The 25,787-nt window shown below is 35.1% G+C and overlaps 2 protein-coding genes and 1 pseudogene across 3 annotated transcripts; 2 read left to right on the forward strand and 1 right to left on the reverse strand.

Moving 5' to 3' along the window:
- Window positions 1–512: 512 nt before the first annotated feature.
- LOC143595051 (protein MODIFIER OF SNC1 1-like) lies at window positions 513–6,369 on the reverse strand. Its single transcript, XM_077074193.1, has 9 exons — window positions 6,338–6,369; window positions 6,134–6,214; window positions 5,547–6,036; window positions 5,342–5,441; window positions 4,613–4,693; window positions 3,406–4,498; window positions 3,135–3,330; window positions 972–3,045; window positions 513–904 (listed from the first exon to the last, which is right to left on the reverse strand). Exons 1-8 carry the CDS (start codon window positions 6,367–6,369, stop codon window positions 1,054–1,056), a joined length of 4,065 nt encoding a protein of 1,354 aa, XP_076930308.1. The 3' UTR covers window positions 513–904; window positions 972–1,053.
- Window positions 6,370–11,328: 4,959 nt separating this feature from the next.
- Window positions 11,329–13,567, forward strand: LOC143595053 (putative apyrase 7; annotated as a pseudogene). Its single transcript, XR_013146456.1, has 2 exons — window positions 11,329–12,623; window positions 13,015–13,567. The product of XR_013146456.1 is annotated as a putative apyrase 7 (transcript).
- Window positions 13,568–19,640: 6,073 nt separating this feature from the next.
- On the forward strand, window positions 19,641–22,530 carry LOC143595054 (protein neprosin-like). The gene is made up of 7 exons (XM_077074195.1): window positions 19,641–20,009; window positions 20,101–20,187; window positions 20,272–20,472; window positions 20,569–20,733; window positions 21,121–21,174; window positions 21,402–21,548; window positions 22,078–22,530. The coding sequence occupies exons 1-7, from the start codon at window positions 19,833–19,835 to the stop codon at window positions 22,453–22,455; spliced, it is 1,209 nt and encodes a 402-aa protein (XP_076930310.1). The 5' UTR covers window positions 19,641–19,832; the 3' UTR covers window positions 22,456–22,530.
- Window positions 22,531–25,787: the final 3,257 nt, after the last annotated feature.

Consider the following 25,787-nt stretch of genomic DNA (forward strand, 5'->3'; position numbering starts at 1 on the left):
TCATCTTGTGAACAGGCAGAATCAAGAATTCCAAGTCCTTTATTGTCATGATGTTACCATGAACTATGCAGACAATTTATGACAACATAGCAACATGAACATTCTGGCATAGTTCGCTTTCCACCATTGTTCACAGTTCTCTACATTCCAAAATAGTTGTAACTGAAGTGATACCTTAGCACCCCCCTATATAAATTTATAGACGCAAATGTTGAAAATTTGTAGATGTGTTTTGGTTTAAAGGTGATTCATCTGGATACGCCGTTAAAATGTCTTAAAAAGAAATTCGACAATATCATATACTCCTTATAGGTGATTCATGTGGTGTTAAAATGTCTTTCAATTTTCGTGTACACAATTTAAGTCGTTTATAGATTGTATGACAGTAAAAGTAACGAACACTATAAAACACAACTGAAATTTAGTCAGACGGTTACAACTTGTTACCCACCACATCCAGTTCACCACACACGTCGTCATTGTCACTAAAACCATCTTTTTTTTAACTCACCAACAGGACTAAAACCAACATAAATATTTTTTTAGAGTAAACACTAATTAATCCACAAAGATATGTCATCATTTATCACACCAAATTTTCACCAAGTGACTAAAATCTTTCACAAGTCACAACACTGATTTAAACATGAAACTGCATAGAACCAATGAAGAAATCTGTTGGCATTATCAAAATTCAAATCCAACCACCAACAAATATTTAGTTTAAGGCACGCAAGTTCAAACTTCTCCACTTTAACCAAATCAAGAACAAGCGTGCATCTAAACAACAATTTACCAACAAACAAATACAACTTTTAAAACAAATATATCTTTTCTAAACCAAACCGCTACCCAATTCCGATCGCCGTTCCCATGACAACCTGACTATGCCTGATCAATGCACCTGACATGTCCATAACAGATTTAACCTCAGAATGTTAATTAATAATATTTTAACTTATAAAGCATACCTGACACCATGGATCTAATTTCTGACTAAAAAGAAAAGAAGCCCAAGCTCATCTGGATTTCAACCTTCCGCCACCCGACTGACTACTGACGCCCATAATAGTTACCGCCACCTCGTCTGGATTGACCTTGACCGGAACCGGAACCTGAACTCCTTTCTTTGTACCTTGAACCTGCATTGCCAGATCCATCTGCAGATGCATCAAGACTGCTGAATTTATTACTGTTACTGTTATTGTTTGATCCAACTGGTTGGTACTCATAATGCAAATTCTGCCTCGGTCTGTCCCTGTTTGTATTTGCATTATGTTGGTTATGCCTTGGTTTATCATCTTGACCACCAGATCGGTTATTTTGACTTCCATACTTTCTAAAACCATGATGCTGCGGGTCAAACTGGCGGGCCTGGGACTGAGCTTGGGCTTCATCTTCCATGTTTGGAGAGTAGGCCCGTGCTTTGAATGAAGACCGCTTTCTCTCTCTCCGACCCTCTTGATTCCCATCAACAGGTTCTTCTGGCTGAACCTGAGAAGGGTATCTTCTAGATTCCTTTCTGACTTCTGAGTTAGAAGTTTGATTGCCGCCAGACCAACCACCTTTATATTGTTGAGGTTTCGGGTGCCAGTGAGAACGATTCTCTTTAGACGAAGGCGGCCGGTCAACTTGGTCAACTTCCATTTCCGCACCGCTAATATCCTTTTGATTTTTCACATTGTTCCTTTGACCTTTGTAAGCTGGTCTTTTTTCTTTGCCTGTAACGCCATCTTCATCTTTCACAACAGCAGTTGTTGGGTATTCATCAGGCATAAACCACCCATCCGATGGGTCCCATTCATGTGTAACATTAGTTTCGGTCGGAACAGGGTTTACTTCTTCATGTTGGCTCGTAGATTTATGATAACTTTTCTTTAAATCTTGATCACGTTGGCGCAAAGCTCCATGAGATTTCACCTGCTTATTTTGCTTATTATCTCCACTTTTGGACTCTACGCTGGGCCCCATAGTCACAGATACAGGCACTGTTGGTTGAGTATCTGTCATATCTTCTAATGTTGTTTTCTTGGGTGAAGATGGTGATGCTGATTTATTAACATTTCCATGCTGATCGAGCTCTTTGGTCACTGGCTTTGGAACATATCTTTCCATTTCTGCCCTTTTGCTTTTCAGATTAGTCTGAGTTGAAGTACTGCTCTTTTCTGGCAAAGCCACGTCATCCTGTGTGACCTCTTCTTTGTTGTGGGCCCGTACAGGGGCCCACACAGCAACATCACCAACATGAAATCTATTAGCTTGTGGGTTTCTTGGCATCCTTCTCGGGTGCTGAGGTTTATGCTGGTTACTTGGTAATGAAGAAACCTGTTCTAGATTAGATTGCTTTGTATCCTTGCTATCAGCCACCATCATGGTGCTTAGGTTTGGTTCTAAAAGATCAACTTCTCTTGATGCAGAAGCATCATCAAGCTTATGCTTATTCTTGCTACTCTTGTTATTTCTCTTTTTCTGCTGAGTTGACTCAGTTATGATATTTGAGCTGTTTGGTAGAGTTGGCTCTTGACTTGATAAAGCTTCACCTGATACGGTCAGGTTACTTCCAGGATTATTAATAACCGTGTCACCTGTCCCGTTCAGAGTTGACTTGTCACCCAAAGTCAAGGTCTCTACCGTTTGTACACTCGGCTTTTGTTTATGACTAGCACGCTTCTGCCTGTGAGCACCACCATCATTACCAAGTGAAGGAGCTTTGCTTTCAGCATCAGTTGCATTAGCAACACCTTGTTTCACCAGCAAAGACTGGTCCATAGGACTTTTCTCACTGATCTGGTCAACAGGCTCTTGTTTGCTATCATCAAAAGCTAGTCCAGTTGGTTTTTGGGATCCATCGACATCCACTTGCTCAGGAACAGTATTGGAGGTTTTTTCTGCAGTCTGAGTTATACCATCTGCTGGTGCAAGTGCACGTCTATTCAACTCTTTCAATTTGGCATGAGCTTTTGCTTTCTGCTCCCTAATTCTTTCTTCCTCTTCCTTCTGTCGTTCAATTGCCCGTTGTTTTGCCAACTCCCTCATCTTAGTTCGCTGGTGATACATAAAAATGTACAATACTTAATAAATGACCAAATGTACAATAAGAAAACCAAAAGAAATCTCATACATGAAGATTTTACCTGTGCTTGTCCATCAGCAGGATCAACCATTTGAGTCAATGAGTCACCTGTATTCTTAATTTCAGGGTTCTCAGCAGGTGCAGATATCTCTGAGCCTAGAAATGGTGGTTTCTTTCGCCACCCATCATTATCTTGATTACTTAACCTTCCTCTGTTATGGTGATCTGCTTGATTTCGCATGCCATGATGCACTTGCCTGTAATAACCAAATATGGTTAAAACAAACCGTTTAAAATAGAAAGGATGCAATCAACAAATACAAATTACAGACCATGATTTGTCATGGTGATGGGAAAGATCTCCAGTGATTGAGATGCTACCAAATGCAATTGTAGAGTTGCCCTTAGGGTTAGTTAATAATTCATTACTTTGTTTTGCATGCATCTGAACATCAGAAGAAGCCCGACCTTTTGAGTTCAAACCTTCAATATTCTGTATTGAACTTGAATCTTGTGGGTCTTCTTGAAAGGATGGCTTGTTTTCCCAACTCTCATTGGACGCCTTAGACTTGTGTGGGCCCTCAGAAGGATATTGGTTGGTTAATGTGTTTCTTCTTGAAGGCATATCTTCAATCCTTCTGGTGTCAGTTTTGTACAATGATGGTCTTGGTTGGTCAACCTTTTCTACATTCTGCTCCCAGTTGTCCTCAATTTCAGCATCCTTTTCATTTTCACGCTTTCTAAGAACTTTGTAGGGCCCACGAGATTCCTCAGGTGGAATAGATTCAGACTTTTCTGAAACAAGCATGTTACCAACTGGCTCACGTGCACCGCCTCTAAAGTGGGGATCGTTGAGTTCTGGAGGGTTTGGAGGTTGGCACGTGTTGTACAACGGTGGTCCATAAGGTCCAGGTGGCCCACATGGTGGTCCAGATGGCATTCCCATAAATGGCATATCACGATCATTGGGATTGTAGCCCATTGGAGGACCAAAATTACCATCGTAAGGGACTGGACCAGGGTAAAATCCAGGCCTAACTGGCATTCCTGGACGGATAAAAGCATCGGGCATTTGAGGTCTGTAGAAGTCACCATTTCTTGGATGATGACCTCGTGGGCCGGGACCAGGTGGAGGCCCCGATTGTGAATTCGGTAACGGAGGGGGGATCTGAGGGCGATAGTAAGGAAAAGGTTCCATTGGAAACCCACCATGAGGAACAGGTGGATATGGTGGTCCTCTGTACCAAACACCAGGAGGTGCATTCATTGGTGGGCCACGCCAGACATCATAGTGTTGAGGGGGAACATTAGAATTGAAGTATTGGTGTCGGTCCCCCTGCCACTTGTCAGCATTAGGGTGAACCCCATCTTCAAAATTTGGAGAACCGTCTCTCGTCCAAGTATCAACAGTTCCACTCTTGTGATCTGTATTTTAGAAAATGTAACACTGATTTTGTTAGCTCACTAGCTGACATGATACACTTTAACTTGAACAGCAAACGGAAAGATCAAGGCTGAACAAAGAAAAAGAACACTAACCAGCTCGAGCCGACTCGTTTCTCTCTTTGGCAAGTGCGGTTCTGCCAGAGCTTGAACCTGGACGAACATAAGAGGCATGATCTGCCACATATAGAAGTTCAGATTTAGAAGATTGTGTATGGTAAATATTTCTTACAATAAAAAGATATATACATACAAAGCAACATATAATATTTACTCGATGCCCTCGTGGTAAAAAAAAGTAGTTATTTTATCTATTATTAGAAAGCAAGATCTACCTCCCGAATGCTGCTAACATGACAAATATATCAAATGCCTAGTCAACAGCCATGCATGCATTGGTTTGAAAACTCTTTTGTCAACTCAGTAAATTCGCAGTTCAGCAAAAGCTGACATGGAACATTATCAGCACAACTAACCGGTTGCTATAACCGGTAGAAAGACAAGTTGGTTGCTCGTAAGAATAGAGTTAGTACTGGTTGCTATAATCATAAAGAGTGGCAAAGTTGATTGCCAACTTGCTACTAATTACTAAATGCAAATTGCCCTTTTGGAATCAGCAGCAGCTATTCGTTTACAAACTCACTTGCAATAACTTAAATATACTTATGCCTTTTTTCTGCAGTGGCCAGAGAACAAACTTCCATACAGAAATTATAAAGCTCAAGGAACTAGAAACCTTTTAATACGATGGAAAAAGTAGCAAGATTCAACAAAAGAACGAAATTAACATGAGCAATAAATAGTACCATAATAAGTAGAGATTACCATGTGGTTCACTACTCTTAGAAGTATTATCTTTTTCTGAACCCAGGGTTGGAAAGTCCCCAGAACTCAGTGAAAAATCATTGACTTTTGAGGATATTGACTGCACAAAAAAACATATAAAAAGTTATTTAAAGCGAGTTTTTGGTTCACTGCTGTATTTGTTAAATAGTTTAGAACTTTAGATAGCATCAAACTAATAACTTACCAACTTATCTGCAGTACCATTAGGACCCCACGTTCCTGAATGTTCATATACAGGCTCAGCAAAACGGGATAAATGCGAGCTGCCCGGTCTTGTCTCTGAACTGAGTGGGCGTGAAGATGTTAATGCCGATTGGTTAGATGGCAGCACCCCAGAAGCTGATGATGGCCTAGAATTAGGTCCCCACGTAGTAGCAGAAGGCTCGTGTCTGTCACTGCCAGCGGTGGATGGCCGACTAAGACCACCTCCTGATGAAGGGCGGCCACTAGGATGATGTGGTGAAACAGTAGTACCATCAGCTTTTGGAGAAAGTGCTGACGAACCCCAAGGATTTGATGTCGATGAAGATGATCGACTTCCCCAGCCCCTGATAATAACATGAGATGAAGGGTAAATTTGGCATATAGAAAAATGGAAGGAAAATGTTTCCAAGAATGAAAAAGCAAGGCTCACTTGGGAACAATTTCCACATTTGGATCCAGACCATGGTTTTCTAACCTTGGAACAGCAGAAAAAGAATATTAGATTAAGAATTTACAATTATGAAAAAACGTAACACGATACATCATAATTCATCTGTAAGAGCTTACTTTTGGCTAGGTAAATTAATAGGTTTCGGAACAGCAACTTTGCCCAAGACAGTCATGCCACCTCTTCTTGAAGAGGCCCACCTAGATAAAAAAGAAACAATATTTGTTGTAATAAATGTGTTCTTTTGCGAAATATTTTTAAACACGACTGAGATCAGATGCGATGAGTAGGACTGTATGAGTGAAACCATGAAAGAAATGTACCTCCGCTCGCCAGCCAACATACTTGATGTCATTGTTCAAATGAAGTCCCAAGGTCATCCAATAACAATCTATAAAAGCTGAAAATTAAATAAAATATTACTTTCTTACTATATATAAATGGGGACTTTAATTCAGCATGGCTGCTCTGCAAGAAGTGATGTTATGAAGAATGAAAATTTAAAAGTGAGCTCTGAATAAGAAGAAAAAGAAGTGGTTATGAAGAATGATGATTTAAAACTGAGCTCTAAATAGGAAAAAAAAACCCCAAAAACTAAAAAGAGTTGAGTAATCAAAATACCAAATTAAAACAAATGAGCCACTTTTTTGTCTTTTCCCTACACTATATGTAATAACTGTTTTAGGCAGTCCAAAATAAATGAAGCAATTAACCGAAGACGTCAGAATGCAGTATGAGCTCAACTAGTTCAATCTCATAGAATGATAGAATACTTATCACAAAGAGCTTAATCAGGTATTTTAAGAGCATTAAAATTTCACAGTTCTTACTTTATTTTGCTTCATATGCCCAGCTAGTACCCGGAGCAATATGAAGCAAAATAATTAATGCATTATACATCTAAAAATCTAATGGTATTTAGCTTCCAAGTGATGCTACGCAAAAGTAAGATAAAAATCCAGAATTTGGTCGGTATTACACTCCCGCCCATTAAAATTGTATAGAAGTTATAAATCTATAATACCATACATCATGCTGAAAACAGAGAGAATGCGTTTTAAGATTAAATTTCAGTTTTCCAACTGAGACCAGCTTTCCATACAAATATCAATCTATTATCATCACAACAAAAGATTCCATGAATCACCTGGAGTAACCGCCTAACTAGCTAATATCTCAAAAATAAAGGTATAACAGCCTCAAAGACAAAAATATCCTAAGATTAAAACACCAAGGGGGTAGACGTATTAATAAAAGAGGATTTTTAGAATACTAGTGATCATGGAGGTGGTAATGAATATCATTGTTGTATATGTCCTGTTATCGTCCACAAGATACCCTAAATGAATGCATCGTATGACATTTTGGGTGGACTAGAGAGATCTTTTAGGAATACCTATTATCCGCAAGCAGCAAGACCATTAAACCAGATTTGTTACTATTTAAGTACAAAACAAAAAAAACAGAGATTCCAAAAGAAGCCATAGATTATCTACAAATAAAATAAGAATCAAGTACATGAGGAAACCTAAACTTTTGTAGTAGCTCAAAATCCGATGACCGTAACAACTAACAACCCTCTAAAGACACATGATAAAGATCATGTCACTCGTACCGAACTTGACAGCACATTTTGCACTAATGCCCGAATACAAGCCAAAAACTTCTGTTTATGTAAACATGTAATCTAGCATATGTTACTTCTCATGCATAGTTTGGTTCATTATAAACATCAGTAAAGACTAAAACTTGTATACACTGCTTTTATAAAAAGAATTGCATCATCCCCTGATATTTAAAAATCTAACCAGCAAATACTACCAATATAATAAACTAAACCGTGAATAAGCCGACATAGTCCACCGTCAACTCAAAGACGAAAAGATGTAAAATTCCAACTTTTGAACTAAATTACGAACAAAAACATGTCTTTAGTTGCAACATACAGCAAGCATGTGCATCCCATTCTATATGTATCCTGTGTTAAATAAAATATACAAATAAATATATAAACAAATAAAACATCCACCATGGGCACGTATGCTAGTACCACAACATATCATCCGTGTCAGCCTACCTATCGATCAATTCACATACAAACACGGATGCCTTATGCTAAATTAAATAAATAAATAAATAAATAATAAAAAAGCACTTCCTCTATAAACATAACATTTCCAAACCCTAATTTGAACTCTAATTCAACAAGAGCTGAAATAAAACAACAATTAGAAATAAAAACAATTTATAATTCAACAAAGGCGAAATCGGACATACGTAAGGATAGAAATTGATGACCGGAGACGAATAATTATAATTCGGATCTACAACCACGACTCCGATCTGCGATCTTCGAAAGCGATAGCGAACGATGATGACGGTGACGGTGACGGTGACGGTGACGGTGACGGTGACGGTGACGGTGACGGTGACGGTGGCGTTAATGAGTCCGGTGGTGGTTTATGGTGTCCGTCCGTACGTGCGAGTATTGATGGTGCGAATCGAAGGCTTGGGTCCAACACCAGCCAGCCCAAAAGAATAATAATAAGAAGAGAAAAAGAAAACTGGTTAATGGTTATTAATATATTATGACCCACCTGATGGGGGTTAAGCTTAAGCTTAAGCTTAAGTTAAATGACGAGGTCAAAGTTTTAGTCAAACCTTTGTTTGTTTGGTAGCCACTAACCACAACAAGCGTCGTTATCTGTTACATTGCGTACCAATTTTATCCTCTTTTTATATATTATTTAATCTAATAAATATATGATGAATTGTTATGATACAAGTTAAGGTTGTGATGAAGTATTTGTTTAATGGTATGTGTTGACATAGGGATATAAAATATGTATTTCAATATTTTATACAAATCTCGTACCCGTCAAAATAAATAGGGATATAGTATTGTAGGATATAACGTGTTTTGAAGCCATCAACTCGATGAAGCATACGAAAACTTTGTATAGAATTAATATTGATCTATTAAATGGTTAAGTTGTCACTATTAATCAGAATTGTTATGGAGTACTATCTATCATCTTACTTTTAAAGTACTAAGCTTGGGTTTAGTAAAATTAAGCCCCGTGCTTTTCACTCCAATTGAGTTTTAAGTTTTTGAAATTAGATTTTATAATAACACTTTAAATCAATATAAATATATGAGCATTTCATCTTTTTTTATAAAACAATATCATTCTAAAATTTAAAAAAAAATATTATATTAACTTAACTCTTCATCATTAGTTTTGGAGATGATGAACTCGAATACTTAATTGAGATATAATCATGGTGTAACATCCGGCCCCTCGCATCACCAATATTGTCCGTTTTGCCCACAAATAGCTCACGGATTTGTTTTTGGTTGCCCATGTAGAGATTTTTCAGAAGGTCACCCATCATGTTACTACTTCTAGCTGAGCACGCTTAACTGTGACGCTCTTCTCTTGTCCACTAGCGTTAAGCCCAAAACACGTTGGCGATTTAAGAGGTGGGGCATTTACTTATGAACCGAGGATATCTCTTGTCCACGACTGATGTGGGATTTGCCTAGAATGTTACACATGGTAATGAAGATTTATATGAACATGGTAAACTTCACTGAATTGATCCTTTCGCACTCAAATTTTGTCTCGTGTATTTAATTTAGTTCGAGACAAAACAAATATCTGTCATTCTAAATGAATGTGAAGATTTATACATAAGTTAGCTAATAAATGAGTTCATACAAACTCTGAAGTCGAATCAAATAAGCTGTGTGTTGTGACATGATTAAGCATACTTATATATAAACTTGTAATCGCCCAAAATTAAATAGCATTCAAGCAAAATTATAACATGAATTTAACATACAAAGATGATGAAAAAACAATTTACACATAAGGTCGACGACTTTTACGGCCCAATGATGGGATAACACACTAAGGCCATATGGCATGGTTCACATAGGCTCACGGAACCGGCGGTGTACGCAAACATGCGTCGCTAGTGTTCACGGCATGCATGACAAGGGTGGCTTGATGGTGCTCACATGAATTAGTTTCCAAATCCTTTTTTTTGGGGGGAGAGGGGGATGGGAGGAAAAATGGGTTATTGCTAGATACTTAGATCTAGATTGAATTTGGGGATTTGAAGTGGGGAAGGCGAATTCGATAAATTAAGGGTTTTTAGGAAGAAGATAGCGGCCGCGGGGGGGGGGGGGGGGGGGGGTTAATTACCAGTGGGTTGATGGTCGATTGTCAAATGTCAAAGCCTTTAAACACCTTAGGTTGGGAGTGTTTGAAAGGTATTAGGTTCAAGTTCCATAGACGACAAAAAGTTAAAAAGATGTGAAGAAGGTAAATGGGTAACGGATTTAAATATTAAATATTTTATTAAAAAATAGTAATTGGAGAATAGTGGGGAATGATGGAGAATCATGTATAACATGGGTTGAGTGGTGATGTTAGATGATGGAGACAAAGATGAGACAACGCTGATGTAACAAATTATGAAAAATGACAGCGAATGGTGTATAATACATAGCCTAACTAAAGTCTAGTATTGGCTCATTGTGACTGTATTAAGGCAATAAATGTATTCTAACCTGACACGAATCCGTATTACCTTTTCAATAAATATCATGACTAGCTTATCAACTATCCCTTAACCGAATTTAATCAATTCGAAAAATTATAATTTGGTTAAGATGATAAACAAAACTGGAATTCGTTATTCTTTCGTGATTTGATATTTTTAAATTACAAACCTTGGGTTTTTATACAAACTGAAACATCAACCACTTTTAGTCAAAGCAAGTAATAATCCAATGTTTTAAAAACTAGTTCAAACCTATCAACGTTAGCAGCTACTAGAGACGAAAATGGTTATGCTCTTGTTGACGAGGATGCCGATGATAGTGAATTTCATCATTTTAAGAGACTGTGTTGAAGCTATATGTGGGAAAATAAACCGGTTAACTAACCCGATCCGAAAATCGAACCAAAACCGAACATGTTCGAAACTGATTATGTAGAAATCGGTTTGGAGCTGACTGAAACTGTAGGCTCGGAACCGGTTTGTAATTTTTCTCCACCAAAACCGGTTCCAAACTGGTTAACCAAACCGAAACCGATCAGAACTTTGACCGAAACCGATCAAACCATAACCGAAAACCGATCATAATAAAGTCAAGAAACCGGTTTCAAACCAAACATGAACCAATCATAAACCGGTTTCAACTTTTGTTGATCAAACCAAACTGGTATTCAAAGAAAACTTTATTGGAAATCGGTTCAAACTTCAAACCGGTCGGTATTCCCGATCATCAGATCTTCACAACCGGAGTGATCGCCGGTTGTAGGGCCATCCCCTGCACCACTTAATTCCGGAGTCTTCATCTGGATCTGGTTTTTACATAACACAAAGGTACGCGATTCACCAATTGATAATAATATTGTCATCCAAAAGTTACTTATGGAACCCAAATCCCCTTCAAAAGCTAAGCTTCCAATCTCCACATTTTCTCATCATTTTAGAGCATTCAAACTAGTTACCACCATATTAATAATCGCACTGTTGATATTAATTAGTTACTACTTTATTCACAATCCTATGTTTCCCACAAACAATTCATATTTCACAGTTGTGTTGGACTGTGGAAGCAGTGGAACAAGAGTAAATGTATACGAATGGATACCCAAAAATAAAGTCACAACTAACAATAATAATAATAATAATAATATGAATTCAGAATTCCCAATTTTGTTACACACTTTTCCTGATAATTTAACAAAGTTAGATTACCGTAAAGACGGTTGTGCGTTCCATTGTATGCAAACCGAGCCCAGCCTGGATAAATTTGTCGGAAATGCATCCGGGGTTAAGGATTCTTTAGAGCCGTTGATTCGTCGGGCTGAGAAATGGGTACCGTTTGAAAAACATAAGCGTACACCGATATTTGTGTTGGCGACAGCTGGGTTAAGAAGATTAGATCAAGAATCTGCTGAACGGGTTTTGGATGATATCGAGGCGGTTGTTAAGTTGCATGAGTTTAAGTTTAGGAGAGATTGGATTCGGGTTTTGAGTGGGGAAGAAGAAGGTTATTATGGTTGGATTGCGTTAAACCATCATATGGGTGTGTTTGGGAATTCATCGAGATTGTCGCCTACTTCAGGGCTTCTTGATCTTGGTGGTTCTTCGTTGCAAGTAGCGACGGAATTTAAACAACCGATGGTGAATAATCGTGGTGTTTTCGGGTCAAAGATTGGGTCTTTTGACTACCAGGTTGTTGCAGCTTCGTTACCGGCCTTTGGGTTGAATGAAGCGTTTGATAGAACTGTTGTTATGCTTATTATTCACAAGGTTTTATAGAAGGTGATTTTGGAAGTTTTGAGATTCGACATCCGTGTCTTGGTTATGAGTTTACGCAAAACTATACTTGTCACGGGTGCTTTGAAGGAAATTTAACGAAAAAAATGAGGAAAGACGACAATATTATTATAAAGTTAGTTGGAGAGCCGAATTGGGAGAAGTGCAAATTGTTAGCAAGAGCTGCAGTGGCTAATTTAAGCAGTTCATCAGACTGGTCAAAGATATCAGTTGACTCATACTGCGCAGGACTTTCTTCAATAAATGGTTAGTTTTCAAATATGCTCTTTACTGTTTTTTGTCGTTATTTTCATTCTATGTTGACGTGGCAAAACGGGTTCTTTAAACGGGTTGGGTTGTGTTGACCAATAATGCCATTTTGTTCTTTGTTTAACATTTTTATTGAAAAATTAAAGTGCTTATTTTTGTTTACAAAAATTATAAATTTATAATAACAAAATAATATTTCTTTATGTTAAACCATTTAAGAGGTTGTATTTGATTGAAAATAGACTCATTAAGTTTATGGGTCGAAATCGACCCATTTATAGGTATACGGTTCAAAATCGTCACCTCTAGTTTATGGGTTCAGTAAACCGATAGAGGTATGCGATTGAAGATGGGACCAGCGTAAGCTCACTACCAAATTCTATTGCAGGTGAAAACACACTCAACTTGGTCGGAAAAACTCACTCATCTGCACATTTCCATGCATTATCCGGATTCTTTGCTGTTTACAACTTGTTAGACATGAATCCATCAACAAATCTATCAAAGATTTGGGAAAAAGGCCAAGAACTATGTTCAAGATCATTATCTGGTTTGACCAAAATGCCAGTAAGTCAAAAGTATGTTGATTTTCTCTGTTTTCGGGTCCCGTATGTGGTTTCACTTCTTGAAAACACCCTTTGTGTTGGTGATAAAGAGATTATATTTGGTCCAAGTGACGTTTCTTGGACCTTAGGGGCGGCATTGGTTGAAGGAAAAGACTTATGGCTTAGTGATTCTCACACTTATAAAGACAGTATAGTTTCTTATTTAAGATTTAAGAGGATGATATTTTCACCTCATTTTCTGTTTATTATTCTTGCTTTCCTTTTATTTGTTGTGTATTACAGCCAGATTAAGTTGCCCATGTTAGGAAGGAAGGTGGCATCTTTGCCGTCTTATATCGGGCCCAAACGTCGGCCCACCTAGGGTCAGTGCTCGTGGCGGTTCGCTTATATAGCCATTAGTTTGTAAGTTGTAAAACTTCGGGTTTTTTTTTGGAAGTTGTGAGTAATGATGGAGTTGTTCTGTTGTGTTTGGTAATCTCTGCGTTAGAGGTGGCAAAATGAATAAGTTGGTCGGTTGGGTAACTAGTCAAGAAGAATATTTCTTTTATTATGGTAAAAACATGTGTAAAATGTGATTATAGAACTTATACTATTTCAGTAAAAGTGAACAAGATAATTTAGAAGGTTGTAATGTTGTATGACTAGTTAGTAATTACACTTCGGGTGACTTTCAACATGTTTTGTTTACAATCAATTTATTTCTATTCGGTTTACCGGAACAACGATATGTGAGTTCAAATAACCAAGGGCATAGGTTGGGATTGCAAGTTTTGCTATTTAAATCATTGTGTCCACCTATGGTAGCATTTCATGTATGGACAGTTTGGTAAGGTAACATTACAATTTTGGTCTTAACTTTTCAGAGAATGCATCTTCAGTGCTCATTGGTTAGCTAACCTTTGGTCCTTTGAACTAACACAGTTGAGTTAATTGCACATCAGAACTTTCAAACTACAAGCTTTTGTTAACTTTTTTAATTAGTTGTACCATTGGGCATTGGATCCTTGAGTTGAAACAGGCTAAACTCAGGTAAGCCCATGAGGTTATCTGAATTCTGAACCTTTAGAATAAAAGCCCAACCCGACTTCAGTTTTCTCCACTCTTCAAATATAGGCTTTATCTTCTTCATATATACCTCTAAATTTCCAATTAATCAAGTTTCTACCAGCAAGCAGAATCCAGTCTCCTTTAAATTAAATAAATGAGCCAAGATCGAGCTTGGCCCAACTTAGCTCGACTCATTTATACCTCTAAAATATTAGTTATATTATATGAATAACAATGAATAAAGTAAACACATTAATCAAACAAACTAAATAAATAAATCATAAAAATATCACTTTTAAAATACTAGTTAGTTAATTAATTAATTATTTAAAAGACTTTATAAAAGTTATAAAAAGAAATTAAAAGAAAAAAATATGATTTTTTTTAAGAAAATTGTTCTTAGTTGGTATGGCAACATAGTTTTTTGTAAAATGTAGCATAAAGTTTTATACTGGTCAGTGTAAAAGTATAAAAAAAAATGAGAACATATTAAAAGTGAAGACGTTTATCAGTTTATGAGGTGGTAAGATATTTGTGTGTAAGATAGGAGGTGAAATGTTCAATCTTGTAAAGTATAACATTTAGCTGTTCAAAAACAAAAGGCACAATATTGCAATTTATCTTATTCACGAAAGTGGAAAAACTTAAACTTACCCTATCTTATATAAAAGAAATTGCAAATTTGAAGGATGATTTAGTTTAGTGGGAACTTTTGTATAAAGCAATACAGCTTTTATATACCTTAGTGAACAATTCATCCAACAGCAACATGAAGATGACCACCCATTTCAAATCCTTAAAGCAGACACAATCTGCAGGTGTAGCACATTCATTTGGGCATGGTAAATTTATACTTGATGCTTTTATGAATTTTCAAATTTTAAATTCAAACATTTAAGGTAGTCGATAACACTAAAATCACCAATAGAAGTTAGCGCTTGGTGTGAGATTAAATACCTTAACAAATGAAGGAGTTGCTAGGTTTTGAAATGACAACCTTCATCGCGACTCTTCATCCTTGATAAGATGTGCCATGTCATCATAAGCATGTCATGAGTGGTTCGGATACTTTTTGTAACGTCCGACCACTCATATCAATCATCACTGTCCTTTCTGTATACAAGATGCTGATGAATTTGCTTTTGTTTACCCGAGTGAAAAACTAAAACTTTTATATCTCTCTTGTGGACATGAGACTTGTCTAAGGTGTCACATAAAGATAAAAGATCAAAATTATTTTTATTTTTTTTTATTTTTTTACTTTTTTTTAGAACTTCTGAAGCAAAGAATTCAAGAACACCAAATAATTCTTGAAGATAAGGCAAATTGAAAATAAGAACGAGATAATATAAAAGATTAGACAGTAAATTAATTTATCATATTCTATAAATGTATTTGGTTGTTAAAATAACATGCTAAACTAAGTGGATTAGTGGGGAGCATTTCTTGCCTAAAACCTTTTAGAGAAAAGAAGCTCAATGGCCCATACACATTTGTCCTCTTTTTAAGCTAGTGGCAAACCACTGCCACATGGTTTTCTCAAGGGGTCCAAATGACCAAAAAGAAAGATAAGATCATACGAGTATTCTATTATTTGCTTTATAAAGTAAGTTTCTTTTGACAATGTAATGTAACAACTAACTATGCATAACGTACAACTATTAGAATAAGCATTTCTCTAGGAAAAAGCTACCACACAATAATGGGCACCTTCATTTTGCTATAGAAAAGGTAAAGGTGCTATATGAATTATACAACCGTGGACGTACAAAGTACAACTATGAGAAGCATGATGTTCGGAATAAGAGTAAACAACAGGATGACAAGCCAACACAAACTTGAATAGTAAGCTGTAGTACCATGCGGGTACCCTGGTTATTCCAGGAACACCGCTCGCCACCTCATATTATTTTAATTCGACAACTCGCAACGGGTAATAGAACTCGAAACGGGTTATAGAACTAGAATGTTTTTTATGAGAGAATGAATTGGGTACTTCTCTAATAACACCCCTTGTAATTTATGAAATTGGGTAAAAGTGAGGTGTTTGGTTCTTTGCTATTGATTAGTTGGTTGTGTCTGGGTAGTTTGATAAATCAGGCTGTGTGCCCAACTCCCTAACTCGAAACCAAAAACACTTAGGATGGATAATAAGATGGGCATTCTAGTATAAATTATTTCAGAATTTTTACGGGTATGATTTAAATGATATCGGACCCTGTTACCCGAAATATATGAACCACTTTACACATATCATAAACATGCATTTTTTTTCTTTATTTGTGTTTTACCTTGTCATTGCCTCCTTGGTTAATAGAAATATATTATTAATTCCTTAGGTTAAAAAGTTACAATAAAATGATAATACATAATAGTACAACATGTACTTGAATGCTAACTATTAAGTTTTAACTTTTAACAAAGTAATGGGCATACTCGCTACCCAGTGACGAAGATTGGACGAAAATGCGAAGGGGGCGGATGAAAATGGGTATAAGGCTTTTCATAAACGGAGGGGGTCGAACTCAAATTTTTGGATGAAATCGGGTAAACTTAAACTACGTACAAAAATTTCAGACGAAGACTGGGCAGAGAGCCCCCCCCCCTAGCCCTAACAATGCTTCGCTAATGCCGATACCTGGTATGTGATAGACAAACATGTACCTGGCAAACCACACGTATGTAACAAAACATATAATTAGTTTTTAGAATGAGATTATAAATACACAAGATGACTTTGTAAAAAACCATTCTTTCTTAGCTTCGTGACAGATTTATCTGAAATAGTTTCATTATCATCCCCAGTAAACAACAACGATAACCGCATTATACTTAAAAACTGAAGTATTAGGAAGAACTTAAAAACGATGCTTTTGGTTTCAAATTTTTTTTCTTTAGATATATTTTAAAATAATAACTATTGCATTTCTGATATTAACTTTTTTTCTATTTATATGGGGTGGTGGTCTATCGGCAAAGACAAAACCTCTAACCACCCGAGTTCGAAAGGGAGAGGTCTTGAGTTCAAGTCCTATAGACAAATAAGGATTAAAAAAAGTTCACTATTAAAAAAAATAAAATAAATCTTTTTCTAGTTATAAATTAATTGATTAGTTATTCATTTCACTTTGATATGACCGACAGTAGGGGTGCAAATGAGCCGAGCTGCTCGCGAGCTACTCGAGATCGGCTCGTTAAAAAGCTCGATCGAGTCGAGCCCGAGCCCGCGCTCGAGCCTAAAAATAAGCTCGTTTAATAAACGAGCCCGAGCTTTACTTATCGAGCTCGAGCCGGCTCGCGAGCCTAAACGAGCCTGCCATTTATATAATTTTTTTAAAATATATATTTAATAATTATTAATTAATAAATATTATGTTATGAAAAAATAAATAAAAATAACTAAATAATATATATTCTTTTATAAATAAAATTATAATATAAAAAATATATAAAATAATTATAATTATATAAAAATATAATTAATAAATAATAAACGAACCGAGCTCGAGCTCGAGCTCTGTGTAAATTAAACGAGCCGAGCTCGAGCCTAGTCGAGCTCGGGCTCGGCTCGGCTCGGCTCGGCTTGTTTGCACCCCTAACCGACAGTAAACAACAAATTATTATTTAATAATGTGAGGATGAAAATAAACCTTGGATTGCTCCCTATTGCAATATTGGCCAGACCGCACCACCTACGAAACCAAACAACAATGTTGCGAATTGCGAGTAAGACGCTCTGCTTTTTAGGCACCTGCGAAGTTGCTGCCACATGTCCCGGTCCCATTTCCATCTTGTATTTTTCATTTTGTTAACAACAAACAAATACATGAAAATATAAAAATTAAATGTAACTAAACAAGTGTACACATTATTATAACTTGGTTTATTATCATAAAAACCAATCCAATCTTTGTTCTTTTTTAATAAAATATCATATCAATTGCCGAAGCTAATGACGGAGAGGTCGGTGACATATTAATAACGTTCATGTAGCCGATGAAAATGTGACATAGATAAAACGAAGATCGGCCATTTAATAAAATTTTAAAATTTGGAGAATATATATATACATACACCAAAAAGATAATAAATATTAATAATAATAGTAATAAAAAAATATCTAACCTGGACCATAAGGAAAACGTAAGACCAAAGCGTCTATGTTGGTGGGGTTTGAAATGATGAATAGAATTAAAAGTGATTTTACTTGTTTAGTTAAACGATCACGATTAAAATTTGGGTGTAGAAATCATAAATTAAATGGGTTTACAGAATTTTCAAGTGAGTACAGGATTTCCCTATGTTTTTGTATTGGACAATAATTTAATATTTCAAATAATCACACATTTCCTGTCTTTTTCTTTTCAAATACAGGCGTATTTTCAGTCTTATTTACAAGCCAAAATTCTGTCTTTCCTTTTCAAATATACCATTTTCAAATCATTTAACAAATATCTACTTTTAGAATTCATTTTTTTTAAAAGGACCGGCCTTTGTCACCTTTAACTTTTTAAATTAAATGTAACAAGTAGCCAAATTCTCTTGCACTTTTTTTAGGTATAATAAAACCCAACTTTTATAAGAATCGAGTTATATAACCCATAATTTTTGTCCACCGAAATTTTTGAAATGGTATGGTACTAACGCGCTTCTTCTCTATATATCCTAGAGGTGGAAACTTCAAACCATGCAAGATGCAGATATAAGAGTACTAGAGTAGACTAGTTTGCCGTAAAAAAATAGTTTTCTTGAATATCTGAATAGCTTTATTTTGTTTAAACATTTTCATTTATCTAATCAATTTGTTGTCAATTGTTTACTTTTTTAGATATTTCTTTTTAAGTATATTATGTTTTAACCTTTTTGAAATAAAACTCAACTATTTGATATGGAAACGTGTTTTATATGTTACTTTTAATTACTTTTGTGTAAAACCGTATTATATAATTCTGGTTATTTAACTGTGTCTTAACCGTATTTAGTAAAATCCAACCAAATAGTTACTGAATTTATTTATGTAATGCAGTTCAAATAAAAAAACTTACCAAAACACATATTTTTTTTTAAGTAAAACCAGATCAATAATGAGTAAAGCTATAATTTAGTAATTTTGGTTCTTGATAATTACCATTTATTTTACACAATTATAAGTCGTGGTTTTAGACTTTTTGCCATTATTGATTAAACTTTTAGGGAAAAAATATATATAAAAAAATAGCTTTCTAAAAGTAATAACTTAATTATGTTAGTACATATATAATAAAATAGTTAATGGAGTGTTGGGAGTACGTACTTCCTTTTCTTGTTCTTAAGTGAGATAAATGATTTGAGTTGTTTTAAAACTCACAATCTCTTTGTCTTTTGAAGGACTGCAAGCTTCAAGTTTCGTCTGTCTTGTATTTTCTTCCATGTGACAAAGTTTTGGAATAAAACCAAAAACTGTTTCTTTCTCTTGTTGTTTTCTTGATCATAAAATCTCAGTTTAATTTATAGGAAGGAGACAACTCCAACTACATATATAAAACACACCAGCATATATTAGCTAGAGCAAGGTTTCTCCTTTGAATACATCCAAATACCAAAAAAAACAAATATGGCTTCTATTTCTTCTACTTCCATTTTCTTCATATTTGTTTGTATACTACTCATGTTTGTCCCCGTTGCACCGAAGAACGAAACCGATTTCAAGCCAATGCAAGAGTTAAACAAGCTAAATAGAATCAAAAGTCATCTTAAGAAGATCAACAAGCCTTCAATCAAGACCATTCAGGCAAAACAAATTTATTTTTTTATTATTATATTTTTCATTTTTATAGTTTCTTGAATGTTAACTAATTATTGATGTTTTTTTTTGGAAGCAGAGCCCTGATGGAGATTTGATAGATTGTGTTCTTTCTCATCTTCAGCCTGCATTTGATCATCCTAACCTCAAAGAACAAAAACCATTGGTACTATTTTTGCCTTTTATAGATATATATATCATATGTCATGATCTTCATTAATGTTTTTTTGATTTTTTAATACAAATTTAGGAACCACCTTTGGAGAGACCAAATGGACACAACTCTAGTGATGAAAATATTGACACCTTTCAATTATGGGACTGCCCAGCAGGCACTGTTCCAATAAGAAGAACTACACAAGATGATGTTTTACGAGCGAGTTCTCTAAAGCGATTTGGACGAAAGATCATAAGGCGTGTGAGGCACGACACCGCGAGCGGTGGTCATGAAGTAAGTATATATATGTATAAATCAAGTAACATTTTAACAATTAATGCACATAAATATTGTTATAGACTTATAATATGGTGATTTATAATATTGTAGCATGCGGTTGCTTTTGTGAATGGAGATCAATATTATGGAGCTAAGGCCAGTATAAATGTATGGACACCAGCCGTTACAGATCCATATGAGTTTAGTCTGTCACAGTTATGGGTTATATCTGGTTCGTTTGGCAATGATCTGAATACAGTAGAAGCTGGTTGGCAGGTATATAATTTATAGATCTAGGGTTTTTAACTAATGTAGGGTTACCAAAACTATATATGTTCATCAGAAATATTGTATTAATTACTATACATAAATCAATATGCTTACTATAACACTTTTTCCATAAAGTTTACAAAAAAGTTTCAAATTAAAGGAATAAGTTCTAGCTACTTATTTCAATCACCAAGTTTGCGATGAATTTGTCGATGGCATGGTTTTTTCACTACGTCTATACATTTGTATTACTATCACAAACATATTTAATTTATTTACACCATAAAATTTTAAAAAAAAAAGGAAGTGTTCATCAAGGTATGCATGTTCAAGATATATATAATTATATTTTGACTAGTTTCGTCTAATGAACGTTTATTGATGATTGTTCAGGTAAGCCCAGAGTTATATGGAGATGGTTACCCTAGATTTTTCACTTACTGGACGGTAAGTATATATTTACAACGTACATTCTTCTTCACTACAGAATATTCATTATTAATCAAATGAAGAAAGCTGGTCAATGGTCAATGTGAAGCTCCTAATTTTCGCAAGTTAAAGTTATTAATTTAAGATAATAATTATATCTGCAGTAACTAGTGAGTAGTATGTAGAATATTACTAGATGATAATGTGTTAATGAAAAACTAATAATATTTGTTAATTATTTACAGACTGATGCATACCAAACCACTGGATGCTACAACTTACTATGCTCAGGGTTTGTTCAGACCAACAACAGGATTGCTATAGGCGCAGCAATATCTCCAAGATCATCTTACAGTGGCAAACAGTTTGATATTGCCATTATGATATGGAAGGTAATTAAATTCCTTTTTATTTTATTTTTTAAATAAAACCTTTACATTCAATCTGTTGGTACCATATTAAGGTGTTCATGCATATAACCTAGCTTCTCTTAACTATATAGGTAGACCTTCATATAGATATATTTTTTTAACCTTCGTATATATGGACCAAAACTTCCACACAGTTTTAAATTTTAATCTGGTTATGACAGTAATTTTATTAATATTAAATTATAAGATTCGCTTCTTTTCTTCGAGGAAGTGGTCTCCCATGTGTAAACTTTTTCCTAGTTAATTTGTTGACGTATGATATTTAACTAATGTTGAATATTTAGTAGTTTTTTGTTTTAACAACCAACAAAACTTAAAAAAATACCAATTAAGGTGTACCAAGCTTTGTTATTATTATTTATTTCTAATTTGCCCATCCCAACATTTGTTATTTTCAAGTTTAGTTGAAGCTGGTATATATGATACTAAATAATAATCCTTTTGTGTAACATTATTTAAAACATTAATGTTGTTTTTTTTATTGATCTAGGACCCTAAACACGGACATTGGTGGCTCCAATTCGGCTCGGGACTACTCATAGGGTACTGGCCGTCTTTCTTGTTCAGTCATCTACAAAGACATGCGAGTATGATACAATTTGGAGGGGAGATAGTGAACTCAAGGTCAAGGGGATATCACACTTCAACACAAATGGGTAGTGGTCATTTCGCCGATGAAGGGTTTGGAAAAGCTTCCTATTTTAGAAACTTGAAGGTTGTTGATTGGGACAATAGCTTGCTTCCGCTAAGAAATCTCCGTTTATTGGCTGATCATCCAAATTGTTACGATATAAAAGCAGGAAAAAACAATGTTTGGGGGGATTATATTTATTATGGAGGTCCTGGAAGGAATGAAAGGTGTCAATAAATAAATAAATAAATAAAATTGTTTGGTCTATAATGTTTTTTTTGGCATATGGTTAATTCTTTCCCTATATAGTAATTTCAGTTTGTTAGTTTTGGATATCAGTTTCTTTGTATTAGGGTTTGTTATTGAGTGTTTTGACCTTGATTTTTATATGTATTAATAATTCATATGGTACGTGTACAATATTTGTGTGAAATCATAGGTGGAAACAAAAGTTTGGCACATACATTACAAATGAAGTCAATTGTTTGTATATCTACTTTTGCTCTTTCCTATTTGTTGGTATTGAAAGGTACTTCCACCAATGTTACCTAATATTGGTGTACCAAATACCCTTCTATCACCATCATATATGTACTCACATATAACCTTATTCAATCCATATTTGGTGGTATGAACATGACTTACCATACAAAGGGTTGTTCACGAGCTGAGCCAAGCAGGCTCGGGCTCAATCGGCTCGGTTTCAATAAGGATGAAAATTTGAGCTTGAGTTCAGCTAGTTAAAAAAAACGTTCAAGTTAGCATTTAGTAGTTCTTGCCATTCCCACCTTGATGGGGGTGATAAGGTGATTATTGTATAAAATAAGAGGTCAATAGTTCTATCCCTATAAACTAACATACAGCCGTTCCGAAAAAAGGGTTCAATAGTTCAAAAACCATTGTGCCTGTGCGTGTATTAAGTAAATGTAATATAATATAATTCGAGCCACACTAAGTGAGCTATACCCTTGGCTCGGGCTCGACTAGGTTTCAAACTGAGCCAATTCAATCAAGCGAGCTTTGAGCCAGAACCGTTTTAGAGAGCCCAAACCGTGGATGCAACTTCAACTAGTTTGAACCATCCTTAATTAATTAATTTATTAAAGAGCAGCACAATGCTAAATTTTCTTTAAGATTATACAATTACATAGCCATCCATGTGAATATGTGATCGATATGCCGGTTGACAACCACGCTGCACGCTGGTAACCACAGTTTGGGCTCACAAGATTTCCTTATAAGGGTTGAGTGAACATGGTATAATAGACAATGGTTGTGCTTATTCAAAACTAAAGACATAACTGAAATTTTAACGAACCACTAGAATGAAACGTGTAATATATTTAACCGAGCGTCCTTTTATGTTCGCACCAACTAAATTTTTGTTTAGTAAGACAAGGATCAGGATGACAGGATTATAATTAGTTTTAGGGGCCAATTATATGGATAATATATATTGCAAAGGAATCTATATTTTTAAATATGTATAATTAGGAGAAAGTTTTTTGTTTTTTTTGAATTTGATTTAATGAAGTGTATTAAGTTTAATATCATCGATGAGCCGAATTAGAGAAACTGATCAAATTTACTCGTCTTATTGTGTGTTTTTGTCCTTTAATCATAACCGGGTCTCATCACTTAATATATAGCTGCTAATTGATATAGCTTAGCAAACCCTTGCATATATGCATGATTTTAGTCTAAGTTACACTAATTTTGAGATGTGAGTTGCATATATATATATATAATATACACCACAGTCAACCCGGCACATTTGATGGAGATAAGACAAGCTTATTTCTACACCCAAGTGCCCAACCCATCTTGTGCGTCGAGCGTATATATATTTAAGAAATAATATTATTGAACACCATGCATATATGCAAGGTATAATTCCAAGATCTTGTTTTGTCTTTATTAATTGTAGCACAAAATTCAAATCCTGCATTTCTTAATTAACTATATATGCTGTCATTTTTATCAAGTCAATGGAAGCACCAACGAGGAGGGTACAATCACCAGCAAAAATGTTGGCGATAAATGCAAATCATGTTTAATTAACTTGGTAATAATATGAGATTTTCCAAGGTGTTATATATGTATATGTAACAATATTTAATTTCAAGATTACAATTAATCACACTGATGAAAAGTTTAGTATAAAAGGAAGGTGAATACGGTGTTGATAGGCGTGTAATTTTACACACCTAATAGTTTTGATTAAAACCCCGCTCATTTATTTAAAGTTCTTTCCATGTTTATGATAATTCAGTACCTTGCATAACAACGACCTTAAAACGAAATAAGGATCATTTTCCTGTTTTAAAATGTGAAATAAAAATGTCAACTTTTTATCAGAATCTTTGGCTATATAATCTGTTAACCTCAATAAAATTAATAAATACCTTAAAATCCAAACGAATAACTAAAACAATCCTAAATACGAGTAAAAACACTGTACTCACTTTTTTTAATATAACATGTCCGGCCAGTGATTGCTCGCTAATTAAATTGTTCATTAAATATTCCGATCACTAGTTGGGGCATGTTGATCGTCATGTATGAAAGCATATGTTGTTATTCCAGCCTTGGCTAGACGGTAAAGACTATTGTCTTTTGAAGAGAAAACCAATATTCAAAGCCTGACATATATACGTTAGATTATTATCTAGTTGTAGTTTAGGAGTAGAAAGTAAGATATCTGAATTTTGCTACCCCCGGGCAGCTGGACCTATAATTCTTGAATAAACATGTGAATAAGTTCAAGTCAGTTTTGGTCTGGGTCTTAGAAAAATAAGTTTTGGTTGCTTAATTTTAACGGCGGCTCATGCTCATTGGGTTGGCTCTTGCTGGACTGCATATCTGAAATGGGCTTTTTTAATCATAGTCTCATGAAAATTGGGTTAGTTCAAATTTGAACGACTCAAGGGTCCGGTTAGAAATAGGACTTCCCTTAAATTTTTAATACTTTTATAGCTTTAATAGAAGAATAGTTAATGCAAACAAGAAATAAATAATTAAATGAAAATAAACTAAAATCTATAAATAAAAGGAAGTGCATTTAAACAAAGTAAGAATGTAGGATTACGAAAATGATGATTAGTTTCTACTTTCTATGTGTGACCCTCGCTTATTTTTTACAAGTTTCCGGCCCTAATATACTTGTAAAATGCTATACTTTTTATTGTGTGTACGAAGGCCTAGTCCCTCGTCCAATAAGGTTAGATCCGCCCATGAGTTGATTATAATGAAAATATAGTACTAACATATTGGAGACTTACAATCTAGGAATTTGAAGATTCACCAAGAACGAGTTTGAACATAACCAGAGATGTAGACATGGCTGGTGATGAAAAGCGAAACAATTATTTTGTTTTATTTTTTTAATGACATCTTAAATTTACGTTACGTTCTAGAGTCATTGTTTTGATATATATGTAAAAAAACATAAGTTTGAGACAACATAGAAAAGAAAACTCAATGTTTGTTAGTAAGGCTATGACAATTGTGATGTTTGTTGCACACTTGAGCATTAGAAAGAATAACTTGTACACTTTATGATGCTATAT

This window comes from Bidens hawaiensis, unplaced genomic scaffold (genome assembly GCF_021521415.1).
Source record: "Bidens hawaiensis isolate Kalapana, Puna unplaced genomic scaffold, B.hawaiensis_p1.1 tig00044604_1, whole genome shotgun sequence".
NCBI classification, from domain to species: Eukaryota; Viridiplantae; Streptophyta; class Magnoliopsida; order Asterales; family Asteraceae; genus Bidens; species Bidens hawaiensis.